The sequence below is a fragment of the Trichoplusia ni genome, chromosome 19, assembly GCF_003590095.1.
Source record: "Trichoplusia ni isolate ovarian cell line Hi5 chromosome 19, tn1, whole genome shotgun sequence".
NCBI lineage: Eukaryota > Metazoa > Arthropoda > Insecta > Lepidoptera > Noctuidae > Trichoplusia > Trichoplusia ni.
In genome coordinates, this window is record NC_039496.1 from 7014511 (window position 1) to 7034788 (window position 20278).

The 20278-nt window shown below is 33.8% G+C and overlaps 1 protein-coding gene across 2 annotated transcripts; it reads right to left on the reverse strand.

The window, feature by feature from the left end:
• Positions 1–218: 218 nt before the first annotated feature.
• LOC113503431 (clavesin-2-like) lies at positions 219–19506 on the reverse strand. Of its 2 annotated transcripts, none has more exons than XM_026885406.1 (6): positions 19320–19506; positions 10011–10181; positions 6793–6887; positions 4314–4458; positions 3177–3370; positions 219–2198 (listed from the first exon to the last, which is right to left on the reverse strand). In XM_026885406.1, exons 2-6 carry the CDS (start codon positions 10156–10158, stop codon positions 1899–1901), a joined length of 882 nt encoding a protein of 293 aa, XP_026741207.1. In that variant the 5' UTR covers positions 10159–10181; positions 19320–19506; the 3' UTR covers positions 219–1898. The 2 variants fall into 2 exon arrangements, with proteins under 2 accessions (XP_026741207.1, XP_026741208.1); XM_026885407.1 differs by lacking the exon at positions 19320–19506 and adding an exon at positions 19077–19285.
• Positions 19507–20278: the final 772 nt, after the last annotated feature.

Sequence of the window (20278 nt, forward strand, 5' to 3'; positions counted from 1 at the left end):
AAATGTAGAAGGTGGATAATTTATAAGCATTTGGGTTTCCATCATCATAAAAGTATTTTGTTTTGAAAGAGCTCTGCGTAGAAACAATACAATAATTAGTTACCAAGGTAAGTCATGTTCGCATTAAGAAACATCAATGCTTATAGATGTAACTACATTTATAAGGAAAATGATTACAGGTAATCAAGCCAGGCAGAAAAGCAAAACGATAACAAAAATTAAAATTATACATTTATTCCAATCTGTAAAAAAATGATACATCTTTGACTTATAATTTACAATCATTTTGAATTTAAAAATATTTATTTTGTAGGTGAGATTTAGCGGCAAACACATATACGTTAAATATTCAAAACAAGCATTTATTTTTCTTCGTAATCTCAATTACCTTAGGCACTTTGCTGGGACTTAAAATAAAATATTTTATTTGCTTAATTATTTTTTGTTTAATTATAAAGGCACGCCTTTTACACAACAATGTATTTTAAATTTCTTATAATAGATCGTCATAAGGTTAAAATTGCTATAAAAAGCCGAAAATTGTACAAAATATGCCGTAAATTCATTAGTTAATTAATCGTAAACCTTATTTAAACATATTAATAATTCAAGATTTTATTATATCCGTTCTTAGCTCAACCTTTTGACAGCTTTCGTACAACGTTTAACACGTAAAATGCCATTTTAGTAGCTGAATTATTTCAAGAATAAATTGGATTTGCCTTTTAATCGAATTAGTAACGTAAAAGCCCTTTTTATGGTCAAATTTACGACCTGTCAGAAGGTTTATCCTAACGCGGACAGCATATAGTTATCCTGTCGAATTAACAATGCAGAATTGTACTTTGAGTACCACCTGCCATCGTCATGGATTATAAAACCTAACCTAACTAAATATCTATATCACATCAGGAACTCTTAGTACAGCCGACACGTGGTAATGACAAATTAATAAAGAAAATCAACCTAACTGCTTTGACTTAAGGATACAAATTGTAAATTTAACTTACACATGTTACGTGCACTTGTTGATACAATATGGGGCATTGTATTGATTTCAGATTTTTTTTAAATGGAGTACCTACCGGAATGCATAAACACTGTTTTTGCTCAGAGAAATGATCGAATTCGCCCAAATAGGTAAATAGGGCCTGCCAAAATATCTTTCCGGACTTCATACCTAATTATTACTTTTGTTTGGACGACATGTGTTTCCATTTTTTTCTAAGCATTCAATATACTCATCAATTTCTATGTAAAGAACCAGTACTCGAAATATTTCCACGAATTTCCATTTTAAGTAAATATAGAACAGTTTTAATTAAGCATAATAATATGTTGGTGAAAGAGCTTTGCGGTCCAACCCATGTCCCATGTAAGCCTTCTACCGGAATTAAACCTTTGAAAAGCGAAATGAAATGAAAATAATACCGGCCATTCATTTCCATTGTAAGATTAATTAAACCCCAACAAGAGTATTATTGAATGGACTGAGGAATTAAATAGGTAGTGACCTCAATAGAACGGGATTAATTTAGTGCAATTCTTTCCATCTTGAAATGCGATATGTTAATCAATTTCATTTGGGGTTAACGTGAAAAACAATGTCCACCTAATTTTGTTGCCTTTTGACATAAGGTAGCTAAACTTTTTGCACCTGTTCCGATTTTAAGCCTATGACTATTCGAATAATTGTTAGATGCTTTAGACAGCTACCGGAACTGGCAAATATTTACTAATCTAAGTCTATAATCACTTGAAGACTTTATTATATCCCGGTCCATATCACGATGATCACATTTTGTTTCTTTATCTTAATCACACCATTAGTCTTACCTTATGATCATTTAAACATCGAGGTCAGATAGTCCGTTGCTCCTTAAATCTCCTTAAATAAATCACTCTTTAACAATGTACCCCAAGTTTTTCATTTCCCTATCAAACTCTTCATCCCTGTACTGCCTAAGTTTCTTAAACCATATTCCTATGGAAGTATGACACCTGCAGGTGCCGCCGTACTGCGGGGGTAGACACTCGGGGTCTATGTGCTGTTGAAGGGACTTCACATCGTTGCCGTGGAAGTGAATGTTGTCATAAGCCGCTGCGGGGATGAACCTCTTAAAGAGATAGAAGAAGGTGTTCAGAATCCAGGAGTAGTTGATGATGTGGACGCTTCGGAGGCGACACGGCATTGACACCTGTGGACAAAGTTGTAATCAGTTGCATGATTATCTGTGTATTGGACTGATATGTTTTTGTACTTCTTAACGTTAGCCGAGCAGTACTTAGTGATCACCTGGCAAATTACCATTGTGCGGCGTTTTAAATATTTTATGGATTAGATTGGACTTGATTTCTGTTGGATTTTCTATTAAGAGTATTGTGATTTATAAATGTTTTTAGTTCAGGTCACTTATGAAACCTCCCGGATACAGGGACTCAACAGCGAGTTATCGAGTTTATTCACACTTAATTCCTGATGCAATAAATTACCAAGCACGTCAATAGAAGTAGTATAGTTGCGTGCATTCTCACGACGATGACGCAACGTGAACTTTCAAGGATGCGTGATGGGGACAACAAAAGAAATCATTACATGAAGTATAATATGCACAGCCTGAGTCAGTCCATTAGGCAATGACCCAATGACCAATTAGATATAAAACTACCAAATTTTTCACGTGTTATGATTGCTAACTTCGTTGTTGGTTGGAGGGCATTGTGTGTTGGTAAAATGCTCTTTCAACTTAAAGTGGACTCAATGCGTCGATATTCTCCTTAGAGTAATAAATTCAAGCGATAGATCAACTCGCCACCTATAACTAATTAAAACTTTGTCGATATTGACACGTGGAAGTGTTGGCTTAGTTCAGAAACATGGCGAGGAAGTGACACTTTGAAATTGTAAATTACCTGACTTTTTATGCAGATTTAGATAAATTATACTTTCATCCTAATAACTCCAAAGAAGCAGGAATTAGTGAAAGGCCTATAAGCCACAGAATAAACAGAAAAAACAGATGCGACAATTATTCTCGGAACTGTCCGCGTCTCTTCCACGCCTTGTCTTTATGGTAATTCCGTGCCACGACGTTTCTTTAACATTAGTTTGTAACGCTGGTTTTGTGACCTATCCTACTTTCGTCTGTTCTGTTGATCCCGAAGATTTGACTCACCCCCATTAGATTGACAATTTGGTATGCGACTGCCGGAGTGAGGGTAGCGACGTGCCTCAGCGTTATGCCTTCCAGGTCGACTATAACACAGCCCCCGAGGATCTGCAGCTTGGGCTGGCGGACCCCGATCTCCGCCATCGCCATGCCGGCCCGGACTAGTTCTTCAACGGGGAACTCACTAGGATCCCAGCGGCCTGAGGAGTAGTTACAATATTCAGTGAGTATTTTATTTACTGGTTCAAAAATTGCGGTAAGTCTACATTTTTAATTCCTTCGAAATTCTATGTAAAGAAGACCAGGTCTTCAGTCTTTAACAGGGAACTTACTAGGATCCCAGTGGCCTCAGGAATTATAACGGTAAACATTTATGAAATCAAGAGGGATACCACCTCTTTTTTAAGTAATATTGTGAAAAGGAGACGCCGTTCACGCAGTATGCTGTCTGTTTTGGTCAACTGCAATAATGTTCTTTAGGAGGCGGTGGTAAGACCGTAATAGGGTAAACAATTAGGATGTATATTTTCTTTCGCTATAAGCAGTTATTCATATTACCTACTCCTCTATTATATTTCTAGGTAAGATAATAACTTAAGAAGCCTTTCACTGGTGTTGGGCGTAAAAAAAAGTACCAGCGAATTTAAAAAGAGTGTTAAATAACCTTCCCGTCACATTGTCTTGCACATAATTGATCATTCTTAACTGATCGTGTCAATTTTTTGAATAGAATTGGAATTGAAATTTTGGTTAAATTGGATTTTGAATACACAGCCCTGAACCGATAAATGTGTCAAAAAGTGTCATCCATCACAGTAAAGATTGAAAAATAATTCGATAATATGAATTAATTTATAAATTCTTGAGGCAAAAAGTAATATAAGCTAAACGGTTGCTATCCTCTTATGGAATTATTTTAAAATAATTGATTATAACTTTACAATAAATAAAAACTATTAGAACAACGAAATATTGAAGAAGAGGTATCATTATTTTCCCAGGACGTTAGGATTTTCAAAAAAAACTTTCAAAATCCTTTAGTTACGCAAAACTTCATCGTTTGGGATCATAATAATATGGGATCTAATATTTGCCGCTCCGTTCCGTACGATTTTAACATTCATAAAAGCTTTACAAACTCACCAAAACGGAAAATTGATATTCGTCCAACATCTGGTCGGTCGAGCATGGTGCCCTCGTATGCGTCCTTCACTTTGGTCAGGCCCCAGAGGTCAACTCCCTGGTACAAATGCTTGTGGTCTTCCCGAAACTTGCAGTACCGGACCAACTGAGGATGGAAGGAGCAGTAAAGATACATTAGTTATCTATACTAATATATAAAGCTGAAGAGTTTGTTTGTTTGTTTGTTTGAACGCGCTAATCTCAGGAACTCCTGGTTCGATTTGAAAAATTCTTTTTGTGTTGAATAGACCATTTATCAAGGAAGGCTATAGGCTATATAACATCACGCTGCGACTAATTGGAGCGAAGACATAATGGAAAATGTGGAAAAGACGGGGAAAATTCTAACCACGTGGACGAAGTCGCGGGCAACAGCTAGTTACTGGATACATCTGTCATCCTAGTACATCTATACTAATATATAAAGCTGAAGAGTTTGTTTGTTTGTTTGAACGCGTTAATCTCAGAAACTACTGGTCAAATTGAAAAGATCTATTTGTGTTCAATAGACCATTTATCGAGGAAGGCTTTAGGCCATAAACCATTACACTGCGACTAATAGGAGCGAAGAAACAATTGAAAATGTGAAAAAAAACAGGGCAGGTATAAATTATAACTTATATCTTCTACCCACGGGGACGAAGTCGCGGGCAACAGCTAGTGTGTATATATTATTACTCATTTCAGTTGTTCTTTTTTTCAATAAATATAGGTATGATTAAATCATTTAATTAATCGATCTACGTGAAGGTCTCTCTAGGCAAAATTGCAAACAGGGTTTGTGGTAGGTTGCGGGTCAAATGTTGGTGTAGTTTATTAGTAAAAAGAACTTCCAGTATTGAAGCCGACAATATGGTACACATAGAAAATATATGACGATTCTCTTAGTCCAAATAAAATTGGTAATTTGACAACCTTACTTCGTTATTACGAAATTCAACGAAGACTTAATAAATTGCAGAGTCGCGAAGTGAATGTGTCTGCCGCTTGTATAATACAAGATTCACATAATAAAACAAAGTATAAGGATAGAATACGAGATACCTTGATGGCTATGCATTTGACATAATTGCGTAATCTATTATGAGCTAACACGTTTTAGAATGAGTAAGCATTGTGCCTTTGCAATCAGTTTTACGCATATGTATCTATTTGTTCATGATAGCCTGGTACTTTAAACATACAAATCAATAGAATTACTATTTATCATTGCTTCGACGTCGATTTGATTTATTTAGGCCCGATTTTTCAATCGTCAGATAACTTTTATTTAAGGAATAAATATGGCCGTTTGACATATTTTCTATACAAAAGCTGTCAAAACGTCAAACATATTCGTCAAATAAAAGTTATCTGGCGATTGAAAAATCAGCCCTTAATTGAATAACTATTCCGATGTCTATAAATTATTTACATATACATTCATGTAAATTATTACATAATTAATCATTTTATGCAAAGCTCATGTTGCTATAATACTCCTATTCAAATGTATTTTAAAATTTAAATTCCAAAAAATCCAACAAATTGGCAATATTAACTATTAACAAAATAACGTAGCTATGTTGTATTATTTTGCAAGTCAGTATTTTTTTCTTGCAGCTGTGAATACAGATAAGCTTTACATTAACTTAAGAACCACCAAAATCATAAATTAAAAAATTTGCACATTAATAAATAATCTGTTTTAACGTATTTTTTTAAATGTTAACTCACGTCATCGTAAATGCAGTTTTATGATACTTTTAACATCTTCTACAGAGAAGTAACACATTTGTACATTACATAGAGTTGTTAAAACTTGTAAAAACATGTTTGAAGAAGGTCACAAACGATATTAATATTTTAATTGTAATGTTTTTAAGGCTTTGGTGGTGTGAGCTACAATATCAAATAGCATACTAGACAGACGTCAAAAAAATAACGTAATAAAAATGTGTTATTTGTGTAGAAATAGAAAAGCAAATTATTTCAAGACCATAACACATAACAAATTTGACCATTTGGCTAAAATGCATATTTAGACGATATAACATCTCTTAGCAAAATTTTGTTTCCTAATGCTTTCTTATGTGTGACACATATTTGACAGCTACAAAATCGTTAAGCACATAAAGTAGAGTAATATCTAGAACTTAAGGGGTGCACACTAGACACTACAGCGGGTCTACCTGGCCACTAAGTCTAAGTATTTTTGGTTGTGGAAGCGTCACAGCCCAATACACAAAGAGTGGCATCTAGCTTTAACACCTGCAATAAAATTTATTTAAGAGTTGTCTGTAAGCGCCCCTGAACTCTTAAATATTCAGAAAGTAAGGCCAATTTCATAATTATCAGATAAATAAATGTAAAAGCCGACTGATCTTTTCAATGAAATGTTTTCGAAATGATTCCTCTAACGTAGTAGTATAATTTGACTATTGAAACTCCTAATACTCACCAATTTGTGTGCTCTCGGCACGGTAAAGTTTCGGACTCGCAGAAATCTAAGCAGGAATTCATCATCTGTTCTCAACGGCTGACACTCGCCTCTCTCTGGAAAAATAAATAAATAATGTTTAGTACCATAGCAACACTAACAACGCCCTTCTGCTTGTCGATTCAATAGTAATGAGTAATCTAGACAATTTTACTCCGCATTAAAATAGAAAACAAAACCTTCAAAGTTGAATGTCATTCATGTTCGATTTGTGACGTGATTGACTTGTTAAGTCCAATACTTTTTAGCGATTCGTCGGCATTAGCGCTTGGGGAGAAAGTTAAGAGGAATGTAGGATTTGACTGTTTTTCAAAAGTTGCTACAAATCTACTCCAGGACTTTACTATGAGATTTACGTTGTCTTTTGAGTCATTTTACAGGTTTTCCTGTAGTCCTGTTTTAATGACACAAATGACAACAGCTTTTGTAGACTACTTTGAACTCGATTCGTAGAGAATACATAGAAATAACTTAATTTTAATTATTAACAGGCTCCGTGCGGTCTTTTTTTCTTCCCAGACTAAAAAGATATCCTTATTTACTTTATTTAATTAAGTACTTTAATAAAGTTTAATCTTAGTGTCCTCTTGCAAAAAATACTTTAAAATAAATTGCAACCAATCTCTAATTAAACTACTGAAATATAAGACATGTACTTATTTATTTGTGTGATAATATCTAACAGTATTTGTTTAATGAGCTTCTGCTATAATTACGGAAAATATACTCAATGAGATTGTTAATCTTTTTTAATTGCTATTTTTTCATAATTTTTAAGTTCCGTTTCAAATATAAATTGTCTAAATTGTACCCATTGAAATTGGTAGTCTTTTAAATACCTACTTATAATATTGTTATTATCTCCAAACGTGGTTAATTTAACGTATTTATTTAGTGTAACTGGTTTTGTAAGCTGTACTAATAAAAAATAAAATAAAGTAATAAAAAGTTACTCCAAGATAAACAATCTCGGTGTACCTTTTTAAGTATCTTAGGTACTGAAAAAAATTACAAATGAAGAAAATGTACGAATATTTTTACTGACTTACTAAGTAAAACATTCTGTATGTGCCAATCAATTATCCGATTTTTACGTTTAATTCCGATTACGTACGATTCCGATTTACGATTCCGTTTACACTTTGTTTAAGCACATTGCACCAATCCCGCTACATAAAACGGCCGGTGAATGAATGGAAGTAGGATTAAAAATTTTCTAACATAATAATTGGAAATTCAGTAAGGGGCAGAACACAACACGCACAGGGTCAATATAGTGAACATGGTCAATTATTATTTTGGCAAAATGCTTAAGAGAACAGAAATAGTTTCAAATTTAATCAATTTACTATTCATTCATCGGCCATTGTAAATAACGGAATTGGATCCTGACTATTAAAACCATCATAAATCAGCTTGAATAATATTTTATTTAACATTAAATCATTTTTGTATAGTATCTGTACCTGGCCTTCATTTAATTAAAAACTTTTTCGACATAACAAATTCTTCAAGCGTACCGTAACATATCTCATAACTTTAATACGAGACATTTTATTTTTTCATAAAGGCGACGGTGTACTCCCTGAGGGCTCGTTCCGTCCATATTCTTTCAAATATGTGAGAACTTATTACATTTTTTTTTATTTACAGCCCGTTGCCGCCTTTAAAATTCAAGAAGTTATGAAATATTTATAACCAGCGAAATAATCAGACGGACATATTAAATTGTGATAAAAAAAACTGTTCTTTTTGCTTATCCTCGTTATGAAGTATCAATGTAACAAGTTTCGTTTAAATCTGTTCTATAGTTTTTGCGTGAAAGAGGAATAAACATACAAGAGGACAAACAAACTTTCGCGTTTATAATATTAGTAGGATTTTCATTATTATGAGAACCTTAATGTATTTTTCATGTATATATTTTTCCTGAAGTAAAACCAATCTAAATGTGGACTTAAACTAGCTCATACATTGCCTTAAAGTACACAAATGTTAGCGCTAATCGAATCATATAAGTGTTGTATTGACAAGAAATTACACGTGACTTGATGAAATAAGGCGGGCCATAAAACTTTAATTTTATTAGCACTTACCAACAAATGTATGGTTATTTCATTTTTGGCTCCGTTTATTAAAGCGCTAGCAATAATGCATCATCTGTGAGAATTTCAACTCTCTACCTATGACTGTTTATGAGATACTGGTAAAGGACGAACGCGGACGGTCAGACACACGGACGGATGGCATTGCTTCGATAATATGGTTTTGTTTCTACCCTTAGGGTAAGGTGCCCTTAAAAGGTCTATCGTTCCCATATTGCCATCCCATATTGATACGAATGATCGAATCCCTCAATGTTCTCGTATTGAGAGATACAATCTGTCCTTATCCTTTTAAAATGTAAATATCTACAGGATAAGATATATTATGTAACTTTCTCCACCACATACACAAAACAACAAAACGGTTTTAATTTGACATCGCCAACTGCAACGTTTCCCCTCTTTAGCCCAAATGGCGTTGATTACACAACATATTGCGTAAACGTTTCACATTTTGACATTTATATGTCTGGCCATAATGTTTTGCACGCAACACGTGCTAGCGCCAGATAATTGTATTTATGCATATAACTATATTTTAATATAATTGCATATTTACTCAAGTTTTTAATAATGAAGAAAAGGAAAGGAAGTATTAATTTACCATATATATATCAAGCCAAAGGTTCAAAATCGTAAAAATGTAAAAGTGATTAAATTAAAATAAAAAATCAAGTTTTCAGAAATAATTTTGTTAAATATTCAGACAAAGTCATTTCAATGAACACAACAATATTTCATTCAAAATTTTAAAACTGAATTTTACACTCGACACCACAGTACAATGTCAAATGATACTAGGAGACTAGGCAAAAAGAGAAGGTTGTTCATAAAGGTAAAATCACGGGTAAAACACGTGCATAGAAAGTCACGATCAAGATAACTGCACGTTCTGTAGCAGAGAAAATTATTGATTGAAGTTTGTTGCAAATTGTGCTTCATTATTTCCTATAAGCCAGAAAAACAAAACGACTATGTTGGACTCCCATAAACTGAACTTTAGTGATCTAAGCTTAATAATACTTCAATTTCGTACAGCAGTTCAAAACATTTATTCACAGCAACAAAACTTACCAAATATCATTGTTCTTAACTCTGTGATAGCTGTTGCCCTGGTAGCCACATTCTCTTTACATTGTTCGTAGGCAATCTCCATCAATTCTGGGTCTTCTTTTGTGTTTAGTTCGGCCTCGAAGGCGATATCTAAGAAGCACTGATACATTATGCCGTCCTAATACTTTCAATCTGTAACAAAAAAAAAAGGTGGTACAGAAAAATAATAACGGGTTATGATTGATTGAACGAACCATACGGTCGGATCGATACAGAACTTCATTCATAAGTCACTTATGCGTGGGTATGATGCATCGATTTTAATGAAACAACGATTCCTTTGTTTCTTTTGTCTAATTTCCATCTTTGAGTAGGAAGTAAGAAGTCGCTCAGTAATAAACATTGGTGCATCTTTTACTATTTAATATCAGGTCCACGTTTAGGGTCATCGGCTCGCTGAACAGGGAGCCGGGGAATACAGGCGGAATGTTATTAATAATACATGGGCACTGATTAAAATCAAGCGATAGTACCGGGCACTAATGTAAATTATTCATACATAACCAGCAGCCATCCCACACCGCTGCACGAGGAACGTTATCAAGCCGAATTCCCAGTACCTATGTTTTAAATGAGTTTGTTTGTTCTTTGTGTGTTCTAAAAACGCATTTCAAATTAGAATTACCACACAAACAATGCAGTTCAAAAAAGATTTTGAAATCGGAATTTCTGTTTTCGGAAATAGATTCATTATTATTTTGGTAAAATTATGCGTTCTAAAGGAGAAAACTAAACTCCATAGAAACTTGGACCTGGCGTTACAGAGCTGGAATTTTGCCATAAATAAGAACACTTAGGAAGATTTCCCGAGCCCAATTTTCAGGTCTTTGACAAAAACAGTCCTTTCATTCGAGTAATTTCTTGAAAAAATACGTTCCTTTTTATATAATACGTAAGTAATTTATTTTCAATATGTCGTTGATATTTTATCCAGTACAAAAATTCAACCGCACTCAAGCAGTAAAGACACAAAGGAAACATAACTTTTTCTTCTATAAACAAAGACTGTGATACGTATATTATTTTAAATTTACTAGAAATACTGTTAAGAATTTGGGTTTACTTTCGAAGCATAAAAATCCAATGTAGCATATTACTCGAAAGTAGAAATCAACATTAATTGTTTCTAGGTAAAAAATACACATGCAAAGCCTTTATTTCTCGAATCTTATAAGAAGCATTTACTTTTATATCTCTCAATCAGTTATTTTATTATTTGGCCTGGTCGGTAACAAAGGTTGATTGAATTATTTTAAAAACTATACAATGTGGAGTGTAAATAAGAACATTAAGAACCTATATATTGAGAAGGTAATAATAATAAGGTCTGAATTAAATTATAAAACTTCTTACTAGTTCTTACTACGATTTTTTTAACAAGTAAGCCATTCCAGACACACCAGACCAGGAACCCAGAAAGGAATGGAGGTTGACCTAAACCTAGCACTGGAAACATACAGGTAAATTTTAAAAGTGTAATCGTGACATTTGTTGTGTGCGTGCGTGCGTTGTTCTTTTCCGCTGTTTTGCTAGTGGTTATTGTTTTTTGTAAGGCTGGATTCCCACATTTTGTCAATGCCTAGATATGCAAGCAACTCATCGACAAACTGATTGTGTTCATCGTTTGTTAGGGGTTGTACTATCTTTCTGTAATGATTCAAAACCAGTCAAGCTGGTTTAAGAATATATTGTTAATATTGATGCAATTAATATCGAATGACGCAGCTTTTATACTGCGGAAACTTTGTTATAGTTTTTGTATGTCTCAAGTTTATTAAACGTAATAAAACATAATATCATACGAGGAACAGGATGTTATTAATTTAGTATCGTCATCATAGATTTTCACAGCTATTTGTTGCTTTGTTATCGTGACACAATTTTTTCATTACTCTTAGCTCTTGGAGTCGAACCAAAATCATCAGCGCTTCAAATTGCTTACTTTTTGATACTTGTCTATATAGAATTATTATAAAAAGTGTTAGGTGCTGAAAATTAACTAAGGCTAATTTAAAGTTTATAATTTTTTTATTATTTTTAAAACTGTCCTGCGTTTAACCTGCAGAAATGTTGCTTTCAGAATCAAGTGCATCCAAAGGTTGTCTGTAAAACATCGCTTCAACGATAAGGCCGCCCATTGTGGCACGTACGACGTAACGTTACCACCGACTAATCGTTGGACACGTTGCACGGTGGTTAAGGTTCAGTCAGTAAGAGTCCGATATTACCCGCTTCCTCCTCCAAAGAAGTTTGTGTCTACGAGGATGCCCATACTGACTAAAGGCCTCAAATAAGTTAAGCGTGCACAATATAGAGTACTGTAGTACAGTAATCAAAAAGAACAGGTTCCTGACAGCTGTGTTGGTTCCTTTCCCTTTTCCTGACCTTGGCTTTGATACAGGTTCCTTAACTCTGGGAATTGATTCTTAGAACTGGTTGGCATGCCTCGACTGTTCTGAAGACCTACCACCATTTCTTAAAATAAGATTATTCTAGCTGTCAGAGCGAGACGAAGCTCTAGGCGGTTTAGCTGTCTCACTTTTATTATTACACTCGTATTACTAGAGACAGTGGTAGCCTTCAATAGGCCTGCAGGCGAATAGTCCGGTTCTTATAAAAAGAAAACATTTATATGGAAAATAAATAACATAACCACCAGCTGTCAACGTCTGACAACTGAAGTGTCTATTCCAAAGCCTTAAGATTCATTTTTGCAATTCATAATTACAACCCGAAGTATATTTTTTTCTCTGTACCAAAGACGTATCAAAAAAGTAGACATTAACTTCCTAGCCTTGTATGCATACGTATATACAATACAGACATGTGATACTCTATTTAATAATGGCGGAACGAGGTGAATGACCTTCACGAATGGACTTTCACGGAATCATAACCGAAAACAAAATATAAAAATAAGACGCTCAGACATCGTAAAAGTGAATTTGGTATGTTTCAAAGCTTTCGATCTAGACAGTATTATTAAAATTAAGTTCTAAATATATATTAAATAAGAATTATATTTATGTGACAAGCTGATAACAGGTCAACAAAATGTAAAATTCAACAAAGTTTCGGTAGATTCGGTACTTGGAATACACCTCAATTAAACTCATAAGGGAGTAGGGATGATAAATATTTGAAGATTGTGCAATATTGAGTAAATTTATCGATGTATATGTAATTACTAAACTGCTATTATATGTAAGCCTCATAAAACATTTTATGATTATTGATTTACTTCATAAAAACATCTCTTGTGATTAAAACAATTCCAATAAGGAACACATGTTAGTCACAGTTTTATACTAATATATTCATGGTCTTGTATAGACAAGTTATACAACCCCTTTCTAGTTGTTGATATACGAGCTTATTGTGGTTTACATCATAATATTCCTAGCCTTTTCCCAACCGTTTTGGGGTCGGCTTCCGGTCTAACGGGATTCAGCTAAGTTCCTGTGTTTTACAAGGAGCGACTGCCTATCTGACCTCCTTAACCCATCTAAATGGGCAACACGTTACCCCTTGGGTAGACTGGTTGTCAGACTGTCTAGCTTCAGACTACCTGTAACGACTGTACAAAGACGTACAAACAATAGCCGGGACCCACAATTTAACGTGTCTTCCAAAACACGGAGGCTTGCATCACTATTTATTTATTTAAATAGAAATCTATACTTACAATAAAATTGTAGAGGGGCCAATTCTGTACATGAAATACATTTAAAAAATAACTATTAGGGGGTGATTAGTCATCGATACTGATGCCAAAAATGCAATCAGTAAATTTTTTGTCTGTCTGTCTGTATGTTCTTTATAGAAACAAAAACTACTCGACGGATTTGGTACATCTCTCTATTTCAACTTCTTTACTAATATCATAGAATCCACAGATATGTAATTGGTATGTACCAGGTAGTCAGCAAAATTAAGGAGTTACGTGGTCTGGTTTGGGAATTCTCAGTAGTATCCCAGGCGTTTGGGATTGAGATAAATGACATTAGGGTCGTGTTACGTGGAGCTTATAACTTTGCCAAGATGTAGGTGACCAATAGGACCCCTAATTTATCACTTGGGACTTACAAGCATGATCGATGGAAGCTAATAAGGCGATCTCAATAAGTTCTATTTCGGACAACAAAATTTACTGCTTAATACATGATTATTCTTAATACTGACTATTAATTACAGACTACTTGTCTTGAGTTATGGGACCCTGGTAGCTTCGACGAATATTGGACTTGGCACAGCAGTGAAAGGTTTGAACAATCACGTCATCTAAAGAAGTTCTCATCTATTGCTAAATAAATAAAATATGTTAAGATTTTATTCTTTAGGATTGAAAAATTAACAGCTAACGATTAACAGTTAAAGTTAATTATAACTGTGTGCATGATTTGCAAGACTAAAACTGAAGAGTAGTGATACTGACTCTTTATGTGGCTGACCGTTTTTTTTAAATCTCTAAAAATGTATATCTAGGACATTTTTTTGTCATTTCCTCCTTTAAAACGAACAATTAATTCATGATGGTTTACTAGTTATATTAACGACTAGCTATTGCCCGCAGGCCCGCCCGCTTCTAATCCTAAATGATGAAAACTAATCTATGTGTTAGTCGAGGTTATAAACTTATCTATGTACCAAGTTTCATCTGAATCTTTTCAGTATTTTTTGCGTGAAAGAGGAACAAACATCTATACATCCAAACATTCCCATTTATAATATTAATGGGTACAAGGAAGTACGAATTAAAGGCAATGGTTACGTCACAGTATTTGGCAATATTTTGTGAGAGACTTTGGACTCGCATTACGTAGCTTCAAATAACAGTACAATTTGGTAGTTGTTATGGTTAATAGTAAAAAACGTTGGCCACCTTACCTAACAACTTACGAAAATATTGTAGCAACATAAGAACGATATTTGTCTTTTTTCTTCTATTGTTGAAAGTCTGTTGCCCGAAAGAGAGAACAATAATTGTCTCTCTTCAATGTTTTATTTAAAAGATTTGCCGCATATTAAAGTAACGGATTTTAATTTATTTTAGGTTTAGATCAAGTGGGTGAATTTCAACAGGTCCAAAAAAATCTTCATTTCCGTGGATTTTTTATTCTTCAACTTTAGAACAATAAAAAATAGTGTTTTCTCAAGTTTTCGATCAGATATGCAGTTTTGCTTAATATCTAGCAGATAGCTTAAAAAACTAACGAGATATACAAGATTGAAAATTCCGTGCCACGGCGATGAAACATGCATGCACGGCAATGAAACAGGCGTCCATGGCAATGAAATGTTATTATAGTGTACAAGAATATTTAAATGATAAAGTTAATCATTGAAACAAAAATAAATACTATTAATTTATACGCAATAATAATAGAATATAATGTGTAAAAATCCATTCACACATGATATTATTTTTATAATATAACTATAAATAGATACATTCCTGTCTAGTGGCGAAACAAACATAAGTCACGGAAATGAAACACGTGGCCACGGCAATGAAAGGAAACTGTTTTACAAGGCACGGCGATGATATTTTTTTCATTCCCGTGTATTTTTTTTCATTGCCATAGCAAATTTTGTCCACGGAAACCACGGAAATGAGAGCACGGCGATGAAAATCAAGGGGTATAATTCAATTTACTAAAAAACTGGTAATAATTCACAGTAATGAACACTTTACAAATAAGCTAAATATAAATGGCATTGTATTGAATGCTCAATCGAGATTAAAAACTTATTGAAATAGAAGTTAGACCTATCCACGGCGATGAAAGAAAAAATGTCCAGTACCAAAAAAATTGAATACTTTTAATTATAGCTCGAAAACGCAGGCACGTACACACGTCGTTCCTTGTCTAGCCTTTCGACGTTACTTATATGCAACGTTTAACGCAAAACGGGAGCGACGCAAAACGTTAGAATATGCAATATTCTCAAATATGTTTAGGACATGGCGATGAAAGGTAGTTCTGGGACAAATGGTTTTTTATTAACCATACGTTGTATTGTGTAAATATTTGAATAAATGTATTCCGAGTCAATACTCTAACTATTCACGAACCAAATAAAACTAAGTTTTAATATAAATAACGATACATTTTTGATCAATGATGACTTTAATACATCAAGGTGAGTCGTGGACAAACACGGCGATGAAAGATTATGTGGTTTAACTTTTTTTTTTGGAAAACCTATTAATTATATTAAAAAAATATTTAGTGCTACAGATAGATTTTTATGTCATCTACCTAAAAAAAAATGTTAGAACATTATAACAATGCTTTTTAGTACCGATTTCATCGATGCCACGCAATTTTTGGGTCCGGGAAATTCACCCAAGTACAGATATTAGGATATAGAAGAACAGGAAAAGTAAGACATTTCTGAGTCAAGTCAAGTGTCAAAATAGTTTAAGTGTTTTCATTGAACAATATACCTAGTAACTAAAAAAAATTACAAACAACAATCAATGCTCGATGATTCATTTTCTTTATTTGTGGAGCATTTGCCCTAAAATTAAACGAAGGGACCAATTTTAAGGCTAAATAAAGATATAAATTCATTTTTATCGCCGAGTGTGAATAATTTTATACAAAAAATTACGATGCGAGCTTAACTAAAAGTAATTGGCATCTTAACCCTGAAAAATTAACCTTTGTCTTATCGTTTTTATTTCTTAATTTAGTTAGAAATTCAACCTTACACTTAACCTTACATATTTGTAACTTTGAGTTACTTGAAAGGAATGGGAAACCCTTTTGGTTACATTAACATTTTTTTTTACATTTCAAGATATTTATAGCCAGCGGTCGATGTACTTATACGAGAGATCTCGTTTGGGTTGCCACTCGAGGTAAACGGAATGTTTTGAAATACATCATTTATGCAAATTATATCAATCTGTTAACGTCGGTGAGAATAACACGTTTTTGTTTTTGACGTCAATGCGTAGAAAATAAGTAGCATGGGAATTGGAAAAAAATATAAAGGTTCTGCTATAGAAAGCGTTTATTAATTGTACAATTTTAATAACGTTTGTAAGGTAGATTCATAATTGTTTCAATAGCGGTTTACTCAGGCGTAGTTGTCGGGATCGCTCGACTAGTTTCTGACCCAACTAGACTTCTTAATCACAGAGGAAACAGGACAGGACTATTTAGCATTTAGTGTCCTTACCTTACTCGCTTTTTACAATATCTTGTGTTTTCTTTTTTCTGAATCTACTGCCGTAAAGTTGACTTTACACATCATCATCATCATCATCATCATCAGCCTATCGCAGTCCACTGCTGGACATAGGCCTCTCCAAGTGCACGCCACTGAGATCGATTTTCGGCTTCTCGCATCCAGCTCCTGCCAGCCGTCAGTCATACTACATAACTACATAACTTAAGTATATTTGATTCTATAAACAGCTGATTAACTCCAAATAAATCACAAAATGTTGATTCAAAATGTTTCTTAAGCATGACTAAGAATTCAATTTAATGTGTTATTGAAGAAAAATGTATCGTAAATGTTTTCCATTGGCTCAACAAAGGTAGCTCTCATTCAGCCTTTACAAGCATACATAATATTGAATCGGTATTGGCTTTCCGTCCTCGAAACCCAGGAACATTTTGCACGGACCATGTAATATTAAAAAAGAGATTGGATTGAAAGTTTCGTAACATCTAAATGGTTTTTACGTTACGTTTTTAGATGTATGTACTTTTGTAGTCGGAGTAAGAGTCGTTGTAAAAGGTAAATACTAAACAAATACTACGTAAAAGTATTTTTGTTTTCATGAACAACAATGTCCTTCTACTTGGCAAAGGACTTGGGTGATTCTCCAGAAAAAAATAACACAAATTAACATCGTCATTATCCTCACCAACTGGTATAAGTAACTGTAGTACTAAATTGTTAAAATTTTTAAGTCATCTATTAGTAACCTGAGTACTTTACGAACTTGGATAAAAATAATATAGATTACATCAATCTGCAGTATCAAAAGTGTGGTGAGGACGATGACGTTTTTAACTTGTTTTACTTTTTTCCGGAGAATCACCCACTTACTTATATTCTTCCACTGGGTACAGGTATATTCCCACGTTTTATAAACACATTTTCTTGTTTGTTTGAGGAGCTTGTGGCTAAGCTATAACTGCATAAGTGAATCGATCACAGGTTAAGCTATGCTTGACGCGTTTGCTCCGTAGATGGATGACCATCTTTGTCATAACGAGTTCCTCCATGTTTCGGAAGGCACGTTAAATTGTGGGTCCCGGCTGTTATTCCTACACCTTTGACAGTCGTTACAGGTAGTCAGAAGCTTGAAAAGTCTGACAACCAGTCTAACCAAGGGGTATCGTGTTACCCAGGTAACTGGGTTGAGGAGGTCAGATAGGCAGTCGCTCCTTGTTAAACACTGGTACTTAGCTGAAACCGGTTAGACTGGTAGCCGACCCCAACATAGTTGGGAAAAGGATTGATGATGATTTTCTTGTTTGGTTGTTTTTCGTTCCGGTTAGATTTTTGCAACTCAACCCGATGATAATGCAATTCACAACTATAAAAGCTGTCAAGATTTGACATTTAAAAACGTGGGTATTTAGATTTTTTAAATCCATTATATATTTTTTGTTTGTTGTTGTGTTTCAGTATTTGGATAAATTGCCTCTTTTTAGCGTAGAGCTGCTGAAATATCTTACGGTATCTATCTTGCTAGATAGTGTATTGAATATAATTAAATCAAAATTATTCGTCTACGATACTTATTTCACAAATGAAGAATTTTTATATATTACTTTGTATGAGTCAGTTCTTAAACATATACCTAGCCAAAACAATAATGATTCAACACAGTTTTTGTTTGCGAACAAACCCATACTTCTTCCTTTATCTAATTAAGCTTATCTCAACAACATCGCCGCGCACATTATATTTAATCTTGTTAAAAATAATATATATTTGTTGTCTGCTCTTGCAAGCCATTAGAATAAAATAATTATAATTTGTAAACGTAATTACCTACGTAAACCCACAATGCTCTTTTAAACAAATGGCTTTGTTAATCTTTACAACAAATTAAAAACCTTAACAACACAAATTAAACATTTACAAAAAGAAACGAAAATAAAATTACACTGAATGTCCTCATTAACGTTTATATCTAGGCTTAACTAATTATCTATGTTCTAAATATAGTTCTAAGTAATCCAAGTCTACAATTAGAGAAAAAGTAGGACAAATTAAAAAGCAGTTTTAATTTACTTGGCAACACTCTATCCAATTCACCAAAAAGGTTCCAATCACGTTATTAAACGACACAAAGAAACGAAAAACATTCTTATTTTAAACAATAACAAATCACATTTATCACAACATTGTTCACATCACTCGCGAACGTCCAATAACGTCCGTGTAATCGTATCGACTGCGTAGGCGCCGCTGTTCCGTCATCCACGCTAATTCATTTGGTCTTGATGCTTGGTCAAGGATCGCGACGTAGCTAACTGCACTCCGCTGAGTTACGAGTAAATTAAACTGTATTTGTGTTTGAAAATTAATGATGTTTTAAACATTTTCGTATTTTGGTAATAAACATTTTAGCCCAATACTACAGATATTATAGGGGTTTAATTAATAAAGTCTGAGAATTTAATATTTACTGTACGGTTGTTTACGTTTCAGCACAATTAAATGAGTATTTACTGCTCAAAATAACTAGGTTATGACGATCTGTTAATTATTAATATTATCCAAAGAGGTTATCAATATAACTTGATTTATTGTCTGTTTATTTTCGAAATAACATTAATTTAATACGATTGATTTAATTAAGAAACAAATACTTACGAAACTTGATTCTTTATTTGTGAGTAAAACTGACCAAATATTCCGTTACTTACTGTTTGTATGTGTAGCATCAACCGAGCGAGTACCAGGCTCCCAGAGAATACAAGAACAAAAAAATATAACCACATAGTGACGCTTGCGAGAGGCTGCGATCCACAGAGATATTATCGAGAGGTCAATCGCTTGATTATATTCACAAGGTACACAAGCTTCATAAATTACTTATACATTACATTCTATAGAGCTCAAACAAGGTCAGTAAAAGATATGCTTAAACCATTATCACTGGGCCGCTAACAAATACCATAAAGGTTACACACATTAATTTGTTAACATATACTGCTCCTATTTAGCTTAATAACACAAACGTTTGG